The sequence below is a fragment of the Barbus barbus genome (genome assembly GCF_936440315.1).
Source record: "Barbus barbus genome assembly, chromosome: 42".
NCBI classification, from domain to species: Eukaryota; Metazoa; Chordata; class Actinopteri; order Cypriniformes; family Cyprinidae; genus Barbus; species Barbus barbus.
Window position 1 is genome coordinate 24920583 of NC_136720.1, and position 25432 is coordinate 24946014.

The 25432-nt window shown below is 39.3% G+C and overlaps 2 protein-coding genes across 2 annotated transcripts in view; one reads left to right on the top strand and one right to left on the bottom strand.

Annotated features, from left to right (window-relative positions):
- Positions 1-25432, top strand: part of LOC306861172 (conserved oligomeric Golgi complex subunit 5-like) — a 76551-nt gene that overhangs the window by 7616 nt on the left and 43503 nt on the right. Inside the window, exon 7 of the mRNA XM_079403305.1 lies at positions 18571-18701. Within this exon, the coding sequence (XP_079259431.1) occupies positions 18571-18701 (131 nt within the window). The remainder of the gene's footprint in view (positions 1-18570; positions 18702-25432) is intronic.
- gpr22a (G protein-coupled receptor 22a) lies at positions 1951-7966 on the bottom strand. The gene is made up of 3 exons (XM_079403306.1): positions 7694-7966; positions 5592-6517; positions 1951-5345 (listed from the first exon to the last, which is right to left on the bottom strand). The coding sequence occupies exon 3, from the start codon at positions 5339-5341 to the stop codon at positions 4049-4051; it is 1293 nt and encodes a 430-aa protein (XP_079259432.1). The 5' UTR covers positions 5342-5345; positions 5592-6517; positions 7694-7966; the 3' UTR covers positions 1951-4048.

The window sequence follows — 25432 nt, forward strand, 5'->3', positions numbered from 1 at the left end:
AATGGACCCTTGAAGGTTTAATTGACAAATCGCTTTCCTGTTTACCATAACTGTGTGAGACGTTAACTTAGACCTCATTGTGTTCCAGCATAGAGTTGAATGGATAGGCAGCATATATCATTTTCTACCAAAGTGGCCAGTATGGCATCAGTTCAAAACACTCAGTTCTTCTTTGTCATTAGCTTTGCAGCCCATTTGTTATTTTCTTGGTTTATCTCACTGCGTACACAAAACATTTGCCTGAAATAGCTCTGAATTATGGCGGTCCTAACACAATAATGGCAGCTCACCATCTTGCTAAGATGATTTATGAATCCCTTCCCAGCGATGTAAGGTATGGATGGATGGCCAGATGGATTGAACAGCTGAGGGAGAACTCTAAATGACTTGAAGGGAAGATTGACTAGGGCAATGGAAGGTGTTGGGTAACTTGGGCAAACTGAAGGAATGAGGCTGTTATTGGGGAGAGGAAATCAAAGTCAGATAAATGTCAAGAGCTGAGAATTGACTGGAAGAAAGTTGAACTGCATGCAACAATCTGTTTGGGAAACAGTCATATACACTATATATACACTATAAGTATTGGGTCACCCCCTTCTAATGAACAGGTTTGACTACTTTAGTCATTTTCATGAGTACAAATCTTAATGTTTAACCATATAATGATATTCTAGGTTTATAGCAACAGTTTGGACGGAACCCTTTTCTAGTCTAACATGACAGTGTCTGGCAAGGTTCAAAAAGACATGATTGATTCAGTCAGTGTGGAAGAACTTGACTGGTCTGCAGAAAGCAAAGTCCTAATCCCAGTTGAACACCTCTGGTGTGACTTTAAATGCAGACCTTGAGCCGAAACACCAAACACCAATGACTTGTATATGGGTACAGTAATTTTAGACACTTTCAAAACGGTTGCAGCAGAGATGGAAATACAGTTTTTAAATACGTGAATTATGCTTCCATCGTTTTGGAAGTGCCTTCTTCTGTTCTAAAGAAGGGGGTGTCCCAATACTTTTGTCCATATAGTGTATGTACAAATCATTGGTGTTTGGTGATGAGTTTTTACCTCAAGGTCTGCATTTAAAGTCCCACCAGACCAGTCAAGTTCTTCCACACTGACTGAATCAATCATGTCTTTTTGAACCTTGCCTTATACACAGAGGCACTGTCATGTTAGACTAAAAAAGGGTTCTGTCCAAACTGTTGCTATAAAATTAGAAGCACACAATTCCCTAGAATATCATTATATGCTTAAACATTAAGATTTGTACTCATGGAAATGACTAAAGTAGTCAAACCTGTTCATTAGAAGGGGGTGACCCAATACTTTTGGCAATATAGTGTATCTATATGTGAGTAAATATACTTAAATGTCCTGCATTGTTACCTTATATATTGAAATAATATTGTGTGATTTGTATTTATACAGTACTTTATATACATAATATCATTTGCTATAACTGATCGCCCATTTAAAACTCCCATAGTACCTTGGCTAAATTTGTCTATTTACAAAGCAAATGGCTTTCAGTGTACAGATACCTTAGATTCAGTGCAGGGGATTTAATTCTGTTTGTTTTCTACATCACTTGAACTGCACCTGCCTGTCAGATGGAGATGGAATGTCAGTCACAGGACTTTGGACTCAGTGACTCACTCCTCTGGGAATATATGAGTGACATATGGATGTCGCGATCAGTGTAGCAAGGTAAGAGGAATAGATTGAGTAAATGAAAACAGACAATGGAAAGGTAAGGATGTGTGATTTACAAGATTTTCAAAGACGAAGAGGTGATGTGGTTTGTGGTGTGGCTGTGGATATAGGGACTAGCAGAGAGAACATTTGACTCTTGGGTGCTTTTTGGTTGGTGTTGTGTTAATCAAACAAAAAAAGCTAACCAAGTTACCGGGGTCTAAATCAAGAGGCATGTAATAGTAGCAATACCAGTCAGTTCAGCATTCTTAACCTCCTTTTATTAGCATTAACAATGAAACAGTACTTTGCATAAGTGCTAACGTGACTTTGGATGCTTTCAGGCCCTGAACACGACTTCTAAGCAGAGCCGTCCCAAGTTTTGGCAGCCCTTTTTACTGGCAGAAGGCCCATTGCTCGCTTGCAAATATAATATTTTTCCCCACATGCCTCTCAGAAATGTCTATACAGCTTGTTTACAGCAAAACAATAAAGCCTCGGCTCCATTCATGGCCAACCTTAAACCTTCGGTCAAGTCATCACAGGGTAACAGCTGCACAGGCCTCTGTATGATCTGTTGCATATAGCTTAAATGCCTCTTAGAATCTGCCATGTGAGTTTTAGGAGTTGTCTGGGAGTACATCTAAGCTAAAAGTAACCATTTTGCCCTTGATATTAAAGCATAGAGTCCCAGGATAGCGGGGACTCGAGTACAGCATTGACAGATGGACAGATTTGTCACATTATGCAGCTTTTATTACAGTAAGTCACTGTTTTGAGAGACCTGTACTCCATAAAAGACATGCATCAATCATGCACTTCAGCTCCCACTTTCTCTTGTTCGGCACAGTGTGTGAGCTCTAAATATGGATCAGCTCTTGCTCTGACTCTTTATCTACAGATAAACTCAAGAACGTACGATTGTAAAACAGTCACTTGATGATATAAGCTGAAAATTTGTAATCTTTAGTTCCTACCACTGCTGTAATCAGAAACAAACTGTCAGATGGGTTTTCAATCAAGTTTAAAGCCTACCCAACTGAGATGCGCTTTGGGTAACTGCCAGTCCCTGTGCATATAATTGTTTTGCATTTTACACCAGCATGAACTGAAAGAATTAATGTGTGAAAATCTTTTAGTGCTTGAAAAAGCTGTTTAATTTGCTAAAGTATATTCAATTAGCATTTAGGGGCTCTACAGTGTCATATGTAACACCCTTGAGTTATTCACACCTCTGTTTACTAACCTTAGATACCCCCTTGAGAACATTATCTGGTTGTATGACAACACAAATTATATTAGTCTCAGCACTGTTAATGATTTGATTGTAACTGCATTTTATTAATGCAAGCTATCATCCAACACCATTTGCATCTATTCCTGAAACTGAACATGTCAACTCAGTCAGGAATTATCCCTCATGACTCTGTATTTTACTTCATTTTCATTGTTTAATGACATGACTTTGCCTCTCATACTGAACAGTGTGTGACCTTTGCTGCAATGCAAAGGTGATTATTTTTGTAGGCTGCCAAAAGATACAGTTATCACCCTCTAATCCAGTCTAACCCTCAGGTCTCATAAGACCAAGTATTTGGAATCAACACCTTTTCATTGACACCCCCATCCACTTCTTAATCCAGCAGCTTTATTGGACGATATGCTGTGAGCCACCTCCCTCATCCCTATAAAAAGATCTGATTTTTATGCCAACTGGCCATGCAAGTGATTTTGAAAAGAAGCAGACCTCGCTTTGTAAGTGCACCCTGTGACTTGTTGACCTGAGTAATATAGCCATCTTGTTCCTTTTAATGCAGGGTGGAGGGCAGGTAATATCCACTTAATGAAACTCATAGTGAGAAATCTTAACAGTGTTTATCTTATATTTTGCAACAGTAAAAATCGAGGTGGCTGAAGCCAAGAAAACAAAGACATATTACCACTTTCGCTACAGAGTGAAAAAAACTACTCGAGAAATACGACCCAGTGTTATCACAGTTGCGCAGGGTTCATCTTGAAAGAAAAAATAATTCTTCTGCTGTTTTTGGGGGTATTTAATGCAAATGAACAAACCCAGGAGCATCAATTTCTATGTCTTTACATTTGTGATTTTTACTTTACTTGGGTATGTATGTACAATCTCTAGGACCACTTCAATAAAACACATGCAGTATTTACACTTTACCATCTATGACATCTACAATAATCACCATTACAATAAATAGTAATAAATTATTCCTCTTGAGATACTGTACAATTAATACACTTAAATTCATTACTGCTTTGGATTAGTGGTTTCCCTTTTTAATGATTCTGTACCTGATGCGGATGTTTGCCTTACATTGGCCCAGTAGCTCATTCCACATCCTCTGATGAAAGGCATTTTTGCCTGACCTCTGTCTCCTCAAAAGTCACCTTTTTGTTCCTTTTTGGGTCAATCCATGAGTTGTGGATGACCACATTATTGGGCATAGGGTCAGCCTCTACAACTGACACAACACGCTTCTTCATTTTACTCTTTAAAACCTTCTGAAACTTCTGCCGAGTGAAGGCATAGAGCAGCGGGTGAAAAATGGTGGTTCCATAAGCCATGACCAGGAAGCCTAGTCTGAGACGCACAGTGAAGTTGCTCGGCCCTGTACTCAGGATAACCGTGTTGAGCACAGTGATGGGTGTCCAGCAAAGCAGGAAGGTGGAGATGATGAGAAGCGACATGCGGAAAACCCTCTTTTGTCGCTCACGGCGTTCCCTGTGCCGTTTGACTGCCCTGCGGAGGGCTATGATCACGGACACAGAGGTACGCATGGCCAGAGGCGGATTCCTGCCCGCACTGCTCTGTGAGGCATCGGTGGACTCTGGCTGAGTGGAAGTCATGGAGATGGTCTTTTTCTTGCTCGGTTTCTTCTTGGGCGCCGAATGGAAACGTGTGCCAATGCGGATGTTGAGCGCCTGCAGAATCTTGTAGTAAGTAACCAACATGACCACAGCAGTGAAGAAGAAGATTGGGATCTGTGCCAACAGGTGATAGTAGAGGCCCAATTCAGTGTAATATTGGTTTGACGGGTCCTCCCCCTCTGTCTGATTCCTTTCGTTACCTGCCTGGCTAAAGAAACCCTCTTCTATGAAGGGTACCAGAAAGCTTAGGAACGATAAAGCCCAAATGCACCCTAATAAGGCCACTGCTCGTCCCATTGTCAGAACTCGATTTGCAGGCCGAACTGAGATGTCATAGCGGTCTAGTGTGATGGTCAGGACATTGGCAGCAGTAGCCACGCTAGCAAAAGACACACAAGCCTCATGGAAGCAGCAAATGAGTGCGCTGTTGCCTTCCAGTGGCAAAAGCACCACCACAATCGTAAGTGGGATGCAGCCCACACACACCAAGACGTCCAGCACATGAAGGTTCATGGTTACGATGTTGCTGACAGAGTTCACCAGGTTTGACTTCATACAATAGAGAGCCAGCACAGTCAGGTTGCTACTGAGACCCAGCACGATCTCCAACATGAGGAAACATGTTAGAGACACCTGGAAGCTGACAGGGTAAGGAGTGTCCAAGTCCATTTCGAAGTCAAGAGGTTCAACGTTATCGAGGACAGTGACGTTGCTCATGATGGTCTGGAATCCCAGCACAGGAGGGGTATGCATTCTCCTGCACACGCAAAAACAGAAGATGGTTGTTTAAACACTACATGCATTTCCATTGACATGCTACTGAGTGTATGATAATGCCAGAACTGTTTAGCTTCTGAAATATGAAGTTAATTAAGCCAAATTCTAGCTGGCAACTAACAAGAATGTGAATGGAAAGGACCACAGTTAAGAACGTAAAAAGGATGAAACATTTATCTGCTTTGCACATGCAGATAAAAGATGTGCATACACTAATGAAACTCACCCCTCCCTTGTGTTCACGGTCCTCGTTAGGAGCTTGTGTAGCAAATGCAACCAAAGCGTTGATGTGTTGGCAGGTTGTCATAGACACCAACCATACTCCAATGCCTCTTTATCTCAGCAGTGTCCTTTGCTCCTTCAGTGCCATTCTGTTATGTACTTGCTTCGTTGTGTGCTTTTTTTGTTTTTAAAAATGAGCTAATATTTAACAAATGCGTCAGCTAAGGCTGTCCTCAGCCCCAGCATGGCACAGACTGGACAAGCGAGGACACCCCGGTTTCCTCAAACACCTCTCTGTAGGGTTGATTAAACACCGTCTAAACAGCTCATACCTCTTTTCCTTGCATCCTCAGATTTATGTGGGGGATGTGGGAGATGGAAACACTCTGCTCTTCCTTTTCAGAGCGTGGGAAGGGTTTGTGCATTGTAATATCCACGTGGTCCTGACATGAAAGCTGTGTTGTATTCAGGCTTGTTTTTAGCCTTTTGTCCTTTGTGTTGGCCGAACAGATCTTACAGAAACGATCAGGGACAGCACCATGGCCCATGCTTGCAAAAGTCCTCTCTTTTCATTGTTTATTCCAAGACTTTGCGAACCACAAGAAGTTTATCTCCCTCAGTGTGACAGGTCAGGACTGGCATTCCCTCCTCACTATATAAAAGTTGCACCGACTCCTACAGAGTCCATGGCCTCTTGTATTCCACCTGAGTAAATCACACTCCCACCTTCTGCGCCACAATATAGCTCCAGGAGACCAGGCAGGTAGACAGCTGTACACAGTAATCACAACAAGGTCACAGGTTTCCAGAGGGAAGGAGGTAGTCTGGCCGGTGCACTGCGTTGGCATATATCTACCCTCTCTTTTTCACAGTGTTCATGTGGGACACCGGAACAGGGGCTCCATCCTCAGTAGTTTCACACTCTGGCTGCTGGTAGGTGCAAAAAAGTGAGAGTTAGAATTATTTTTAGTCTTTCTACCCAAGTCATAAATGATCTTGAAAATCTTTAAAGCAGGGGTGCCAAACTCAGTTGTTGCAGGGCCGCAGCCCTGCAGAGTTTTGTTCCAACCCTGATCCAACACTCAAACCATCTAGTTTTCAAATAAGCCTGAATGACTTAATTAGCTGGATCAGGTGTGTTTAATTAGGGTTGCATCTAAACTCTGCAGGGCTCCGGCCCTCCAGGAACTGAGTTTGACACCCCTGATCTAAAGGTTAGTTTTGGCATCTTAGCATTGATATAAGCCCTTTTACACTAACTCTTATTTTGTCATAAAACTTATTTGTCCACAATCAATGGTCTCTGGTTGTTCCAAGACCTTGTAATAATTGTGCACCCTTCAAATTGACTTTTTAAGAATTAACCCCAGTCAAAGCCAACTTTTTGCCTTTGAAGGTGTCTCTGGTGTAATTTGTTAGTTGAGAAGCCTTAAGTCCAACTCATTAAACTCATGTTCCTTTGGAATAATGGACTCCCACAGCGACTGTGAGTGGTTGTTTGCAGAGCAGGTTTGCAGTACTCCCACACCATACTTACATGGGCAATATTCCATATATGTGAAGCAGAATACTCATACATCTCCAAGCATCTCTCTCACTCTTCCTCTTTTTTTCTGAGCTGAAAGGCAGCTTTCAGCACTAGCCAGAGACAGTAATAGTGACAAGAGTGCTCACATCATCTTCCCCTTAAGAGGATAATGGGTTGGATGGGTTTCGATTACTCAGTTTTGCTCTTTCCACATACATTAATTGAGTTAAATGTGTCAATTACTGTGTTTACCACTGGAGGATTCACATCAAAATACAGCATGCATCTATTTTTTTTGCAATGCAAGCATCAAAGCAAGACAGTGCAGTTTTTCTTTCAAAACAGTTGTTAAATCAATTCATATTCCTGTCCAAATCATATAATCTAACTGCTCTGAATTTAAAGCATACTGTCACGTAAATGTATTAATTCTTGTTAGCAACCCTGCACAGTATTTTAAAAATGGAAAAGTTGTCAGCTTCGTACAGATCTCTAAAGTTATGCCTTGTATGGAATAGCATGCATTCTCTTAAGCAGATGCTCCAGTTGTGAGAGTACAGAAAGTTGAAGCTTTTTACCTCTCGTTGCTGCCATAAGAGTGAGTGACCTGGTAGCCCATATATTCCCCAATTTGAGTAGAGCCATGCCAGGACCAGTAATAAAGGACATGCTTATCTGACGGGATGAGTCTGGCTGTCTTCTCCCTTGTTCCTTCCCTCTCAGTCTTTCTCTCTCTCACCATCCCTACGCTCAGCGCTTTCAAAATGCCCTACCTACTCATCTCTCTCCTCCTCCTCTTTTTGCTCTCTCTCTCTTTCTCTCTCTTCCCTCCCACCTCCCTCATCACCCTCCCCCTTCCTCCCTGTCTCTGCTGTGGTTTATAACACTCCTCTGGTTCCCGATTGGTCTCCTATAATAGTTGTAACCCTTTCTTCCCCTGTTGCTCAAATAGGGCTTTTACCAACAGGTCAATTTTACTCTTTGTTGACATTATCACAAAATGCACTACTTCTCTGTTCTGTTTTCTTGATAACTTTTAATTTCAGTTCTTAAATTGTCCATGCATTGACAGTTTAGGAGCGAGTAAAAGCCTTGAGCAGGATGTGGGTGAGTTTACTTGCAAGGCAAAGGCTCTATCTGAGTCTTCACAATGCAAACATGACAAACCTCGCATGAAGCGTGATTTAGCCTTTTTTGCCACACTTGTGTGGGCGGGTTGGTGCACATTGATGCGGAGAGGAGGAATGGGCTAATTATGGAACATCACTTTTCTCAACCAATTCAAAACTCTGTTGTAGATGACACAAATATCACAAAAAGGCTTCAAATTACCACTCTGAACATACTTGTAAATATTTCAAGGTGAGCATTAATATTTAAACTTTTTATTCAGCCCATGTCTCAAGACGTTTCTCGGTAGATGCCAGAAGCGAGCGAGAGAACGTGTTCATATTTTTTATATTTTTAGACAATTCCTCAAGCTAGTGGCCCAAAGCTCAATTTCCTTGGATTACAAAAGCTGTTGTCTCATTCGACATTTCTAGTGTCTGTCAGTAATGACCACTCTCTTTATGTCGTTATCTCTACTTTATTTTATTTCTATTTTCTACTACTTCACTTCTGTTTCAGTTTTTTATAACAATTTCTTACTATGTGTAATTAAGTTGTTGTTTTTAGCATGTGTCAAGTCAAGTCAATATTATTTGTATAGCGCTTTTAACAATGCAAATTGTGTCAAAGCAGCTTTACATCGTCTTTATATAAAGCTGGGTGGCTTTATATCAGCTTTACAGTATTTAGACGGGGAAATAATTTGTTGAAATAGTGTCATTCTCCTCTGGCCAGACAAAATCAGCAGTTTAAATCTAGACTAAAGCAGAATCAGATTGTGCAAAGGACTCATCTCAGATCGCAGCGGACGTGAAGGACTATAATGCAATAAGAGCTCACTCAAATACTAAGGTGCCAAACCATTCAGGGCTTTATAGGTAATTAGCAAGATCTTAAAATGTTGATGTTTAATAGGGAGCCAGTGCAGTGTTGACAGAACCGGGCTAATGTGGTCATATTTCCTGGTTCTAGTAAGAACTCTAGCTGCTGCATTTTGAACCAGCTGGAGTTTATTAAACGTGTAGAGCAACCACCCAATAAAGCATTACCATAATCTAGCCTCGAGGTCATGAATTAATGTTTCTGCATTTGACATTGAGAGCATAGGTCGTAATTTAGATATTTTTAAGATGGAAAAATGCAGTTTTACAAATGTTAGAAACATGTTTTTCGAAGGAAAGATTGCTATCAAAAAGTACGCCTAGGTTCCTAACTGATGATGAAGAATTTACAGAGCAGCCATCAAGTATTAGACCGTGATCTAGGTTATTACATGGAAATGTTTTTGGTCCAATAATTAACATCTCTGTGTTTTCTGAATTTAGCCATAAGAAATTGCTAGTCATCCAGTTTTGCTATCAACTATACATTCCGTTAGTTTCGCAAATTGGTAAGTTTCATCAGGTCGCGAAGAAATATAGAGCTGGGTATCATCAGCATAACAGTGAAAGCTAACACCATGTTTCCTAATGATTTCTCCCAAGGGTAACATGTAAAGCGTGAAAAGTAAGGGGCCAAGTACAGAGCCTTGAGGTACTCCATTCTGCACTTGTGATTGGTATGATACCTCTTCATTTACTGCCACAAATTGATGGCGGTCAGATTTTCTAGTCTATTTAAAAGAATGTTGTGGTCGATAGTGTCAAACACGGCGCTAAGATCCAGTAGCACTAATAGAGAGATATAACCACGATCAGATGATAAAAGCAGGTCGTTTGTAACTCTAATGAGAGCAGTCTCAGTACTATGATATTGTCTAAAACCTGACTGGAAATCCTCACATATTTCATTTTTCTCTAAGAAGGAACATAGTTGTGATGATACTACCTTTTCTAGTATCCAAGGGAGATTCGAAATTGGTCTGTAATTAATTCTTTGGGGTCAAGTTGTGGTTTTTTAATGAGAGGCTTAATAACAGCCCATTTTAAGGTTTTTGGGACATGTGTGTTTGGCAGTGTTATTTCTTAGGATTACCAATAAACTATACTGTTGTGATTTTGTATTTATCTATTTTAATTTTAGTTAAATAATGTCTGAATTTATTATGTCTGTATAGGTCTTTTATTAAGTTTTAGTTTTATTCAATTTGAGTTATTTTAATACTTCAATAAACTAAATGGAAATGAAATGATATATATATATATATATATATATATATATATATATATATATATATATATATATATATATATAATTGAATTTATAAATGTGTATGTATATATATTTATGTATGTGTGTGTGTGTGTGTGGTTGTACATATACATATATATAGTTGTTGTTTTTTTGGTGTTTGGCTTAGTGTTATGTTAGAATAATTATTATACTCTTATACCTTTTGTTCTTTAATATTTTGAATTGTTTTTAGCTTTATTTTTTTATTATTTTGAATTTTTTTCATTTAAATGTTTAATTTTGAAATTTTGTTGTATGCATTATGCATTTTTATTTAATTTATTTTTTAAATGTGTATAGGTAGTATTTATAAAGTTTTAGCTTGTAGTTTTGGATCCGTTTTAGTTGTTTTAATACTACAATTGATTGCTTCTGTTTTCCTCATTTGTAAGTCGCTTTGGATAAAAGCGTCTGCTAAATGACTAAATAATAATAAATAAATAATAATCTCTCTCCCGTTGTATAAACTGCTCTATTGAGTGTGTTTGTGTGATTCTAGCTTGATAATGCCACTGTGACTGATGCTCATTGAGTGGAAGCAGAACTCCAGAAGCCCTGGGTGAATTAACTTGTGCTTAGCAACTGCAGGTTCCAGGAGCGGAAGGGTAAGATGCCAGGTGCCAGCTCGCTGGGAGAGGCGTGAGGGGATGAAGAGTCGTGGAAAATGTACGCCTCTGCTCCCTGGAGCAACCTCCTGGAAGCAAGCGTGCCCATTGGGTCTCTGGCACCACTCTCTGGGATGCTGCCTTGCAGTTTGCCACTTCTCATCTGGCTGAATCCCTTGCCCTTCCATATGTTTGGGGTCCTACCACCACTATTTTTTTTATGATGTTTTATTATATTTCAATCTTCTTATTTCATATAAATTTAAAAGTTTTAGCACAAGCCATTTGTTAATTACGGTTTTGTTTAATTCATAGTTCACCTAAAAATGAAAATTTTGTCATCGGTTACACACCCTTACAAACCTGTTGAATTTCTTTCTTTCTTCTGCAGAACATGGCTATTTTATGAAATATATATATAAATCTTTTTTCATTCAGTGGGGTCCTAAACAACATTTGATTCTGTCGATATGTATGCACAGAAAAGCGTTTTTTCTAAATATGTTCTTCTGTGTTCCCCAGAAGTATATAGAATTGTGATGATATTAGTGAATAAGTAAATGATGGCAGAATTTTAATTTGATTCATGGACACTGGTACGTCTGCTATTTGACAGCAGCTTTGAATGTAGGGCATCCAATCAGATTTTAGAGCCGGTGTGAGTGGTGGGTCATACTTCATTTTCTGGCTCTGCTTCAAACCCTGTGTTTCTGTATCCTTTTTGGCACTACTCTCATCCAGAGCCATGTGTCAGGTAGGACAAGTTGGAGAGCTTTATCCGAATGTTATTCGCTATCCCAAGGCAGTTCTCCCTTATCTGCCATTACATTTGAGAGATATTGTTCCTTTTTTATTGGTACGTGCTGTTAACTTTAACAAGCATATTTGAACAGAAGCTTAAGGAAAACGGCCACCTAACACCAAAGCCAAACAGGAAATTCTGGTTGACCTATAGTATTTGTTGGCTCGGTACTCCCTCAGAGACTCTGGAGCTGTTCATGTTCACGTTCCCAGTGTCTCCAAGGACTGTCTTGCATGTGGACTTGGGACAGAACAAATACAGATGACAGACCCAGTGGTCAAAGTCGCCTTTGGCAGTCCACAGTCCCTAAAGACCTATGGCTCAGTGTAAGAACTGCACATCTGTTGAGCTGGGTCTAAGTGGTACTACAGTTGTACTACTGCTGCACTGCAAATAGAAAACATTTGGGCACATGACTGAACTGACTTTGGAGCAGTTTATCTTGTTAAACGTATTTGTGTTTGACATTCAATGATGCAAGCAGATGCAAGGAGCTTTGGGATGCTTTTACAGCATTAAACAGATTTACAAGCACTCTTTCAACCAATGGAATTGATACAGATGGTTATACTAAATATAGTGCAGTCTCATATTCTGAGGTGTTAGGTTGCGTTTTTCAGTGCTCATTATCAGAGTTATTATGAACAATAATAGTGATGGCTAGATGATAATTTTTCTGCAGACAGCTTAAAATGCAGTGGAAGGGTCTGGTCTGTGGGAAATGGGATTGTCCTGTATTTAGCAGATTTCAGAGGCTTTAGTTGTATAAACGGTGTCAAGTCCCCTTAGCCTCTGCAGGGCCAACACGTCATTCTGTGACGCAAGGTTAGTGTTAATGTGAGTCTAGATCCCCCACATTGTGTTTTCACGGTGGCAGATTAGCAGGGACACCCTGACTGTGAACTTCTACTTTCTGCGTATGTTGGTTCAGCTTTGCTTAGCCATCCCATAGGGATTCTGTCCAATCCCAACAAAGCATTCCGAGTTCATCCACTTCCTGCCACAGTCTAGAGTGCTGTGTTGTTATGTGTTTTGTTGTACCGGGGGGAGGGGAGGCATGGGAAAACGCCATCCCTTATGAGAGGGGTGACCTTCAGAGAGCTCCATCACCTCCCTGATGCCGAATCCGTTCTGATTCAAGGACAGAAGCACTTGTATCTGTTACTGCTGGAGTCTCATGCTAATGAAACAAATATAGATTTTTTTTTGTTGTTATTTGTTAATGCTGAGAGGGAAGATGTTTAACATATGGGACAGCCTTTTCCTTGCAATAAGCACTACACACAGACATGCATAGGCAATATAATTCAAATTGAAACTGAAAAGCATTCCTTACTGAAAGCGTGTATCTCATATTCTTGGAATTTACGAATCGATATCGTTTTGTAAAAATGAGAATAGATTAAACAGTACATCATCAATTTGATTACACCATGAACAGTAGCAGCAGTGGTTTACCACCTTAACTTGGTGACACGTGAACTGCATGTTATTGAGATTAGAGATGGTAGCTTGAACACCTGTCTGAAAGAGACGAACTAGTTCTTCCAGTTGGTCAAATTGATGTGCGAGAACAATGCCTGACCTTTAGATGTGATTTCAGTGTGCAAGTAGCGATCCTGTCAAGAAGTTGCTGGAGCGATATTCACTGTCTTGTCACTTCTGACCAGCTGAATTCTTTGTGTTTCCCTCACCTGTCACGTATCGTAGCAATGAAGCGTCCAGGTGAAAGGAGACGTTGGGTCTGGTGAGAGAATAAGTCATTGGACAGAGAAATGATCCAAGGTTGCTTTCAGGCTAAGTGACTTGCCGTGACATTCTCACATGATATTAGCGTGATCTCAGAAATGCATGTAGGCTGTTCTCATCATGACCATCGTCTGTCATGTGCCGCTGTGCAGGTCACCGATTAATGAAAACCATTTTCCTCCACTGCTGCTGGGGTATGATACGTGATGAGGTCCTAAGTGCTCTAATTTTCTTTGAAACAGAAACCGTCAGTTAACATTTGATGTTCTTTCAGTTAGATTATCCAGATGTTTTGGCACTGCAAATGTTTTCTGCTTTATTTTACGCTGAAAACAAAGCATAATTTGTTTGGTTTTGGGCATGTCTTGTGACTCGTTGCTATGCTTGGTGTTGAGTTCTTGAATTTAAATGCTTTTGATCCTAGTATGGCGCTTTTATTTGACATTTTCTTGCTCTTCCTTGTAATTTTAGAGATGACTATCTACACCAACAGCAATTACTTTTTTTCACGTTCGTTTTAATCTCAAACAAATTGAGTGCCCTGCTTTGCAGGAATCACCTCCTCAGACAGACCCCATATTGAATTTGCACTAATGTTTCTTATCGGTCCCTTCGTTTTTACACCATAATAGGGGAAAAATGTAATTTTCAAGGTCACAGTTAGAATCGTTTTACACTATATTGCACGCCGCACCGTCTCTCTGTGGAGTGGCTGTTGTGCTCCATTCCAGATAAATGCAGGTAATAACTGTGATTGATGCTGAGCCTACAGTTCTCTAGTGCCTCTACACAAAGGAAGGATATGCGAAGAGCCAACGCATGGTGATACGAGTGTATTTTTCACTAGTCAAGAACAGTGATTGAACAAGCACCTATGCCCCTCCCCCTGGCATCCCCTCTGACCTTCATGACCCCACCATGATTAGGTTTTGGAGAGAGGAGCTGTCACTGCATTCAAAAGAGATCCTAGTGTATGTCTTTTTGCACACTGCAGGGTATCTGCTGTTTAAAATAGGTATATTCCATCCAAAATGTTTTATTTTTTTACTTGCCACCTTGCCGCCCCCCATGACTTTCTTTTGATTCTTAGAAAATGCCTCCTCAAGCGAAACAATAGGTTTGTGTGTGTTTGTTTTCTTTTTAACGCCATTCCAGCATCTATGGCTATATTCATGGCGAGAACCGGTTAATTCATACACAAGTCTGTCTTGAGTTGCACAAGTTAGGAGAGGGACCATTTAGAATCTTCTATTCACATAACCTGCATGTCTTTGGGCTGTGGGAGGAACCCAGAGTACCAATAGGTTTGTGTGAGGAGGAAAAATACTGAAGTCAAGCCCTTACTTCACAACATGCTGACACATCGATTCATGGTGGTTTAATGAACATGCTTATGACAGTTGGCCGAAAGTGATTGTTTATAGTTGAAGTTTAAAAGAGAGTGGATTATTCTCTAAAAATCTGAATAAAGAAAGGTGTATATACAGTGGAGATCAACAACCCACAATTTCCTAAATTTCAAGGTCACTGCCTGGTCCTGTTTGCAGTTATCCAAGCAGGAGTAGAAGGGCAGTTTTTAAGCATATTTCATAAATTAATTGTACTCTGAAGCACTGGAAAAGAAACTTAAATGAGATATTTAAAAAAAGAACTCTGATCAAAATTAGAGAACAATAAAGATACCTACAAGTTATAAGTGTTTCCTTATTTCCTGAGTTATATGACAAACCCTATTTAACTGGCAGAATATTGCAACTTTACAATGACTAGTTCATGCAAGTCCCCCAAAAAGGCTGGTCGACTAATGCAGAAACTCTCAATGGGGAATCGGTTCAACACTGCAGCTGGAATTGCTCGGCAGTTCAAATATGAACAGGGTATGGATCTGTCTCTGCATTTTTAAGAAAAGTCAGACTGAAAGCACATTCTGCAGTGACTAAGCCTCTCATCAGCAAAAAGAATCAAAAGGCTTGACTCATCTTTGCTAATGAGCATGTTGTGTGGAGACAGGAGTACTGGCCCAAAGTTCACTTTAATAATGAGAGCAAGTTTAATTTATTTGGGTCCGATGGGAAACATTATGTTCAGCGTCAAACTGGGGAAAGACTGAACCCTGAAGAAGTCATTGAAAGGTACCTCTTATACAGCTACATGTCAGAGTGAATGCAAATATTTATCAGAACCTCCTTCAGCAACATGCAGTACCTTCCATGAAAGCATCTCCCAATCAACCTGCAATTTTCATGCAAGACAATGCCCCCGTCACACTGCAAGACAGATAAAGCAGTTCCTTGAAGGTAAGAACACTGAAATAATGAAATGGACAGCCCAGAGATCTAAAGCCAACTGAAAATCTCTGGAAAATCCTTGGCAACAAAGTTATGGCCAAGAAACCCACAACAGCAAATTTTTGACCGATGTAGCCCTCCATAATTTTAGTTGTAATCTTCTTTTGTTCTACAGTGGTTACTGTTCTCTAATTTTGATCACTGTGTTTTCCACAAAATAAAGGTTTTTGTTAAAATTCCATGGTTATTTTGTCAAACATGTTAGTACAACAGTGGTATACCCACAGCTATTCCTTCAAACTGAGCGATGAAGATTAACATTATTTATATTTATAGATTGTTCTCTAATTTTGATCTCTACTGTACACTCTAAATAAATCAGTAAAAATAGGGCACAATATACTGTATAATTTGAAGGAATTCTTCTGTGTTTATATTTTACAGGTGTTTTACCAGCATTTTGAATTTCACACTTCATTGGATTGTGAGTTAACAGAAATGGCCGTAAAATTAATGGATAATGTTGTGTGTGATGAGCTGCCAGTACTTTTTCTGTTATTTTACGGATTTATTTTTTACAGTGTACAATTGGAAAGGCATAGGTGACTAATAATGCATAATTGTCATTTTGGGGTGGCGTACCCCTTTAATTGAACAAGTGGTGTCCAGTTACTGTTATCTTAGAAATAAAGAGGGTTCTTTTTGCATTTTGTACTCAATATTGCAGACAGCTTACAGTCAGAGCAGAGTGCTGTCCCTTACATGAGGACTGCATCGTGTGCATGCTATATTTAATTAAATCTCAGCCTTTGCAGTCTAATAATCGCAAAAGGTCCCACTGCAATTTTGATTAATTTAATTGTGCTGCCCTAGTAGCATGGTATTCCAAACATAGCCTGAATTACAGATTCATCATAACACGCTAAATCCCTGCGACCGTTTGTCCTCTTAGAGCAACATGCAACAGTTTCAGCACTTGTCATCAAAGTGCAAATGATAGAATGCTAACTGAAAGTCCCCCTTCAGTATTGTGGTTTTCTTCTAGGGCAATGTAGTTATTTGCACTCTAGAAGGGTGACGCAAGGAGAGGTTGCGCTGCAACACGGATTTTTGGCAGGGATCGTTGATTTTATTCTGGCTTTGGGCCTACCTGTACGAACAAGAGCCAAAGACTCCCCCCTGCTTTCCTGTGTAGAAGCCACCTGTTTCCTATAGCTCTCGATCTCTCCAGATTTTGAACCATAAACTCAAGGTCGCTTCTTAGCATCTGGGTGCTACAGTATGAAGTCATTTCCTCAGCAAGATATCTGACCTCTTCTAATGAGACAGCATTGGGTTCTTTATAATATCTTTCTTAGCAGTCGGCAAATCGAGTCACGGAGTCGTCAGCTGGTGTGTGTGCCCTCAGAAGGCGCTAATGAGTGGATCTATGTAGTGACATTGTTCTGCTTGGTGCCACTGTATCCGTATCAGTCAGCATCTCTGACTCATGGGCTGTCTGTTCAGAAGTCTGTTCAGTATGGCACCCTGTGTTTAGAGACGCTGTTTCTTTCCCTCTCATTTACTTGCAAGAATCTTCTACTCTTTAAAGTTCACAAAGTGTATTTTCTAATGCATATTATTATTGCGTAAAAATTATTTTCTTTATTACAGATATAAACAACTGCATTATTAAAATGTACTTGTCTGAACAGCTACAAGACTAGTTGGTCCAAAATCGAAATCCAAATCCACCGTTAATCCAAAAAGGAAAATTCTGTCATTATTTACTCACCCTCATGACGTTCCTCTATGGATTTCTCTTTTCTGTGCAGCACTATATTTATGTATATATGTATGTTAACTTGTATGTGTGTGCTTGTCCATTCAATGGGGTCCAATGTGGATGGTAGTCTTTAAGGAACTATTCCCATTTTATACTAATTCAGATTCACTGTTTTGACTCTAAACTATTCAAAATTTTCTGCACAAACCTTCTGAGATGATAACAGCTACTGTTTCTGTCACAGTGGCCTGCTAAGGTGCTTACTTCACTCATGCAGCACACCTGAGAGGACAGGTGTTGTTAAATCCATGACTACCTGAATGAGCACACATTTGTGAATAACATCTGGTCTCCCGTGTGGAATATTTTCAGGTGTAACTGGGACGTTCATCCTCCTCCACCTGTATCCCACACAATCCTAAGAGCTGCTGCCCTACTTGCCAATGTATTCATTCCAGGGCATGCTGCTGTCTAAATGAATGCTTTGCTCTTTTCGATGAGTTTAATCAGCCCTAAGTAGGAAGCTGCTAACATGAGCATTGTTCGTGTGCTTTCTGAAGCCCCTCTCGTCTCGTCCAACAGTTTTTGATGTGTTTCACACTGAAAACCTAAATCAAGCATAATTTCCACAGCCTGCTGCGAAGATGGGTTGAGTGGCTTCCAGACCCCCTGCTTAGTGCAGACAATTGCGAAGAAGACGGTTTGCATGCTAACGGCTCAAACGGGTTCCTAGGGGTGTGCAAACACGCTCGTCCTCCATATGACATGTTATCTATCACATAAACATATGACTGTTTATGAAAGAAATGGTGTTGACTTGTCCATGGATTTATATATATATATATATATATATATATATATATATATATATATATATATATATATATATATGGAAGTTTTTATCAACAACAAAGCTTTAAAAAGCTTAAAAAATAACAAAAAAAATTTGTTCCATCTCTTGCAGACTACCTGTCCCAAGGTGTTGATCTGTCAGGTATTGACGTCATAGAAAATGACCTGCTGTTCATCAGTCGAGCTCGTCTGGAGGTTGAGAACCAAGCCAAACGGTTACTGGAACAAGGCATGGAAATTCAGGTAAAAATAAAACAATGTCGGGGAGAAACAAAGTACAAACTGTTGCAGAACTTGACAGCATTTTGAAAAAGATTTCAGTGTAGTCAGCTACTTGGTAAATTGTAGCATAGCTGACTACTTTTAAAAAAGATCTGATTTTACTTTTAAGATATACTTGTGTTACTGTAGGGCTAGATTAACTGCTTTAATTTATGAGTTTGTCACTTGTCAGGCTGCAATTTCAGAATTCTCCAACACCAAATCCAAGAACTGTTTACAAGTACAAGCATCACTGAAAATGCCCAATTTGCATTGTGTTATGAATTGTCATCCAACATATTTAAAAATACAACCATGAATGGAATGGAGTTTATGTGGTTAGATGTGCGTTCATTTAGTTGCTCTTAATTTCATTGATAAAGCCGTGTCTGACCTAAAACTTCAACTAGATGAAACCTGTGCCAGTATTCTGTCAGTCTCTCTCCATCTCTCCCTCAGCATGTTTCTCTGTCACACGATGCAATCACACACAGCAGATGGGCCACACTGGCCTTTTCTCCCCTGTCTGCAGACACACAGGCATCACACTGAACTGTCCAGTCACATTTCAGAAATTCAGCTGCCACATGGCGCTGTCTCAGAGGCTGAAAGATGCAGAATATATCTGTTTTTTAATAAATGACCATTTTAAAATGCCTTCACAAATAATCTATGTTGCATATCATCATATGAATGCAGCTGTCATGGCCCTTTTTATGTTTTGCTCATTGCGTCTCTAATTGTTTTCTTTTTGATTGACAGTTTAAGTTTTCAGCTCTGTTTGTGTAGCACATCAATGCAGAGCTCCAGTTGGAGATGACAAGACTGTTGAAATACTGGCTACGCTACAAGGTCAAAAACGGATTGCTTTATGCATCTCTCATGGGCCATCAGCTGTCTTTGAAAGCATGACCGTTCAGGGAGTTTAGGTGAAGTTTTGGGGATGAACAGCCCATAGCTGATCCTGATCCTGATCCTGATCCAGTCAGGTTTTGTTTGTACCTGCATCTTTAATGGTTTCCATTGCTGGCCGCTTGGTAAAATAAGCCTCCCAGTGCCTGCCGGCTGTATTTTTTTTTTTTTTTAGCTCCACAGGTTGATTGTATGATGGTCAGTCACCCCAATCTTTCACATGATGTCTCAAGGTTATTGGCTGCAGAAAACGAAATGGCATTGACCACTGTGTGATCTCTTTAAATTTAGATATTGGGCAATGGACGTTTCTGGTTATAGTGGTTGTCTTTCAAAACCTAGTGCTAAAGAACTACGTTTATATAAGCTGTCAACCCCAAAAAAAACAAGTGTTTAAGGACACAAATAGTTGTAGATGTCGGGGTATTTCACGTTTGGGCCGTTCAGGTGGATCATTTCAAACAAAAGGAAGGTAAGGAAAAGGGGCACTGACATAGACAAAATAAAATTTAGTTTCTCAATATATCTCCTCCTCTCAGGTTCACATAGGATGGTGAAAGAATCCTTTGACATGGTTAAAAATAATGAATGTTTCCTGTCGCCGATTATGTTTCCCTCTAGTGGGCGCAGTTCTCAGAGTAAGACATGGTGCACTCTACTTTTGAGTTCCTAAACACTCGTTTTTTTTGGGGTCGACAGCTTATAAAAATTTTGTTCTGTTTTTTTTTTAGCTTGTTTACTGTACACCTTGTCACATAGCAGCTTTTAGGCATTGTTCTGTTTTTTTGTTATAAGTCTGAAATGACAAGGAGGCAGCTTCCCGCAATACAAAGTCAATGGAGAGGCTTGGATTGACCCCCGGTGGGTGTGGTTTTCAGATTATGACGCGTGTCGCTCTGTCTCTATACTTGGGAACAACTAATATTGTACTTAATGCACTTTAATTGTGCAGAAGTTGGGCTGAAGTCCAGCTAAAGATATGTCAGTAAATGTTAGTAGATTTGAACTATACTTAGTATGAAATGTTTTAAATATATTACTTTTCTCTTTATTGTCATTGTTTTTGTTTTTTTTATTATTAGGGATGTTTTGTTTCAATGTAAGACTTAGCTTCTTGAGAAGTGTTACTTTTTGCATAGAAATCTAGTTATGAAATGTTCTTTTTCAAGGACCAGAAATCCTTTTTATCTCTTGTTCACTTCAATTAAGTGTGAACAGCTAGTTCAATCTCCTTTCTCTATCCCATGCATCTCTAACAAATTCCTTCTCTGCTGTCTCTTGCCCTATTAGCATCTCATTATAAAACCAAGCGATGCAAGAGCCCCCTGACCTCTGTTCATGTATTTGTTGTTCTGGATCTTATCGTGTAGTTCACTCCACTCCTCCACGGCCAGTCCTGCATCAGTATATTTAGAATTGTGTGGGTTACATAAACCGCTATTCCTGAGCTCATATGGAGAGATGGTCCTCTTCATTTCACTCTTTTAGTCTAACCAAAAAATAGAGGGATTTCAATTTAAATAGTGAATTTTAACCAAGATATCTCAAATCTTTTAATGGCCTTTAATGGAATCGTTCTGGGTTTAATGCAAGTTAAGCTTTATCGAGAGCATCTCATCCCTCAATTTATGTGCTTCCAGTAATGCACTTACTGTGTGAAATTGGAGCAAAGATATTTGTGCTGCTCGTATTTTTTAAAATGTTGTTTTCTTGCATGTTGACAGTAGTTTAATGATTAGAAGCTTCGTAAGATTATTTAAGAATCTTGTCTATTTTGACATTTACTCCCATACAGTGCCTTGACTTACACTGTAAGTGCATTACTGTAAACCTAGCTTGTCTCTCTTTTTAATATTAACTCGATCTCTGTAATAACACATTTGCAAGTGAAACAATATTCATTTGAAAATAATGCAAAGGTAAACGTGATTTTGTTCAGTGGGATTTAATAGGATCAATAAAGTAGTTTTTTATTGATTAATATTTTTCCTGTAATTAAGTTTTGATGAAAAGAAGCAAAGAAAAACATAATCTGACTAATAGTCTTAAAGCAGCAGGAAGTGTTTTGCATTTTCTTTGAAAACTTATTGGAGGGTTTCTTCTGTTCTTAATTGCTTTTTGGTGCATATTGGTGCGTAGTGCTTTAGTTTATTTTTCTCCTCTAAATTTCATTAGAAACATATGGAAGCGCGGTACTTTATATCAGTGCATTCCTGTTTTGAAAGCATCAGCTGTCTGATTCGCTGCCATATTTTCAGAAGGGCACTTGAAAGGAGAGTGCGTTTGAAGGTCAAAATTAGACATTGACGTGCAGGGAAGCAGAACAAAAAGTGTAGCCTTTATCTGCACATTAATTTCGGATGGGATGAGAGAAGAGGAGGTCTGCTAAATTTTTTATCCACCTTGTTTCAAGTCTGTTTTTATTTCTCTGCTCATACATTTATATCAGCTGCTTAAGAGGGATGATTTCACGCAGAAGGTCACGAGAAGTGAATCGTTTTTTTCCCTTTTTCGGTGTGTATGAGGGGATGAGGTTTTGGAAGTGGATTCTCATTACCGCAGTGAAGGTTTTTGCTTACTCTGCCAACATTGGTTGGAGGTCACTGAGGTGTGTGTGTGTGGTCCGAGCTGGAGATGCATACTAGGGTCTCAAAGGGCTCAAAATTCACTGTGTGGAGTGAGACAGACACACATATACAAATGACTACTCTCGCCTTGGCTCCTGTCTTCCTGACCCAGAAAAGCAGAGTACTCACGGGGCCAGTGTCCTGTTTCACGTGCTCGTAGAGGAATGGACATTAATGCAGCCTTCTCGCTTACAGAAGAGAAAAAAATGACAATCTCTCCATCCACAATACAGTGACCCTAAAAATGTCATTGCATTAGAAGTGTCACTTAAATATAAACTTTCAACAAAAATGAGTTTCGAAATAATAAAATAATAGATCTTGTTTAAATTGTAGACAATGAATTGTGAAATGTGTGGGAAGTCGTGGCCTAATGGTTAGAGAGTCGGACTCGTAATCCAAAGGTTGCAGGTTCGAGTCTCGGGCCGGCAGGAATTGTAGGTGGGGGGAGTGAATGTCCAGCGCTCTCTCCACCCTCAGTACCACGACTGAGGTGCCCTTGAGCAAGGACCGAACCCCCAACTGCTCCCCGGGCGCCGCAGCATAAATGGCTGCCCACTGCTCCGGGTGTGTGTTCACGGTGTGTGTGTTCACTGCTGTGTGTGTGTGTGTGTGTGTGTTCACTGCTGTGTGTGTGCACGTTGGATGGGTTAAATGCAGAGCACGAATTCCGAGTATGGGTCACCATACTAATGTCACTTCACTTCAAATATTAGGACTCTTGAGTAAACCTTTACTTTATAAATTCACTAAAACTTAACAAAACAAGAGGTGCTAAAAAGACACTAAGCAAAAATAGTGAAAAAAGTGTGTGTGCATTATGTGTTTTTATCTGATGCAATGACATTCACCAATTTATCACAATAACATTAAGTGTCCATATACTTTTTGGGACCTCTGTATTCCTAAAAACATCTTCTCTTAAGATGTCTCTGTTCATTAGACTAGCATGGATGTTTTTACAGTCTTACAGATAGTAACTGGTTCTATCTGTTACAAGGAACTATAAAGTATGCTGATACTGTATAGTGGTACTATGAAAGATTTGTAATATCCACAAAACCTTTCCGTTCCACACAAGCTTCTTTGTGGTGAAAAAACGTTTCTTAGATTACAAAATATTTTCTTTGCACTCTGAAAATCACTTGTTCACTGAAAGGTTCTTTGGAGAACCCAAAATGGTTCTTCTATTGCACCGAGTGTAGGACTAATTTGCTGATGTATTTGGGAGATTTTAAAAAGCGTAGTTTGACTGCTCACCAGCACATTCTCAGGAAATCATTTGACTAGGTTCGTGCATGATCAAAAACAGTCATAAACCTAGGACCTGCTGCAGACATAACTAGTGAAATCACAGGAGTGTGGTTCCTCCACATAATAGATTAGGCACTGCCTGCATTGGGAGGGCATGATGGTAGAATCAATGACAGGAGGGAACGAATGAGTCTGGGTTTTAACTGAGTCACCACTGCTTTGACAGACAGATGCGCCTCTTGCCCCACCATGAGTAACCGTGTGTTACATAAGCAGCCCCAGCAGAACATTGATCATGCACCCTTTAAACCAGGGGTCACCGACCTTTTTGTGAGTGAGGGCTCCCTGAAGGGATAAAATGGTCTCTTGTTTAATATACTCCAAATAAATAAATATCATTTTATTTATCATTGTCACATATACATACATACATGGCATTTCCAATGTTTTTATCAATCCAGGAAAATATTTATCCTGATGATTGTGAAAATGATATCACAATCATTTTTTTCCATGTAATACAATATTAATCATGATATTAATTTACCATTAATGGAGAATGAAATGCTTTCCACGTTTGTTAGACCTTGACAATGAAGGTAAACATAACTTTGTTCACAATTAAATTCCACAGAGGACCTACTTTTTAATTTAGGGCCCCAGTAAATACATTTCATTTTTCCCTAAATTATGTGTTTTCCTTTTAGATTGTTTATGGATTCTGGGTTTTATGATTCAGTACAAAAAAAAAGCATTTTAATTTTATCAGATAAGATGCTGCACAACGGAACTGTATAAATTAATAATAATAAAAAAATTACTTGGTTGTATGATATTCCTTAAAATTATATTATTATTATTATTACTTGCATTTTAGTATACAGTAGTAATATAATCGGTCAAAATATATTAAAAAAGTCTATATATATATATATATAAAATCTATACAAAAGTTAAACTGGGCTTTTATTTTGGCGGATTGTCGCGAAGGTCTTTCAGTTTTAGTTTCAGCGAGTATTTGACGGTAATTTTTCTCAAATGAAACTGCATGAAGCTGGTGAAGTGATTCTCAGAGCAGCTCTGGAGATGAAGTGTGTTCATGTCCTCATATATTGAGACGCAGATGCTGAAAACACCGATGTGTGTTTGAGTTTGTGTATCAGAACTACTCCACAGAACAGACTTATTAGTGACATGCACTGACTGGCTGCTGAAGCATTCATTTATGGTGTGTGATATGATGTTACATTAATCCATATTGAGTAAAAATGTCCAGCTTAACATCATTATTAACATAATTTTGATCATAATCTCAATATGATATCGTTTATCGCCCGGCGCTAATTCAGGCTGGCGGGCGACTCAGAGACTCCATGCGGGCTACCAGGTGCTCGCGGGCACCACGTTGGTGACCCCTGCTTTAAACAATACGTCACCTTTATCCATTTCAAGAGGTGCACCTGATGGTTGTCTCGCATAGATTTTTGTTCTGATGATATAAGGTCCACATATACAGTAGTCCACATTGCCACAATCAATTGGATCACATTATTATTTTTCAATAGTCATTTTACCAAACATTCCAATTAGTCCAGATGTACTGTTTTGCCTGAATGTTTTTCCGTTTTTTTAATTCATTTTATTTTTGATTTGGGGTTATGCAAACTTAAAAATAAGTTATTTTATAACCTAGTAAAAAACTAAACAAATGCATCTTTATAGTGTAAAAAGGTTCTTTTATTAAAATGTTCTTTACACTAAGAAAAAGTGGTTCTGTTAAGAACTTTTCATTGCAAGATTATTTGGAGAACCCAAAGTGGTTCTTCCATTGCATTGCTGTGAAAACCTTAATTTTTAGAGTGCGTCTAAGATTGAGGTTGTTAGGATTGAAATGATTTCCATTCCCCTGCATTTGTCCAT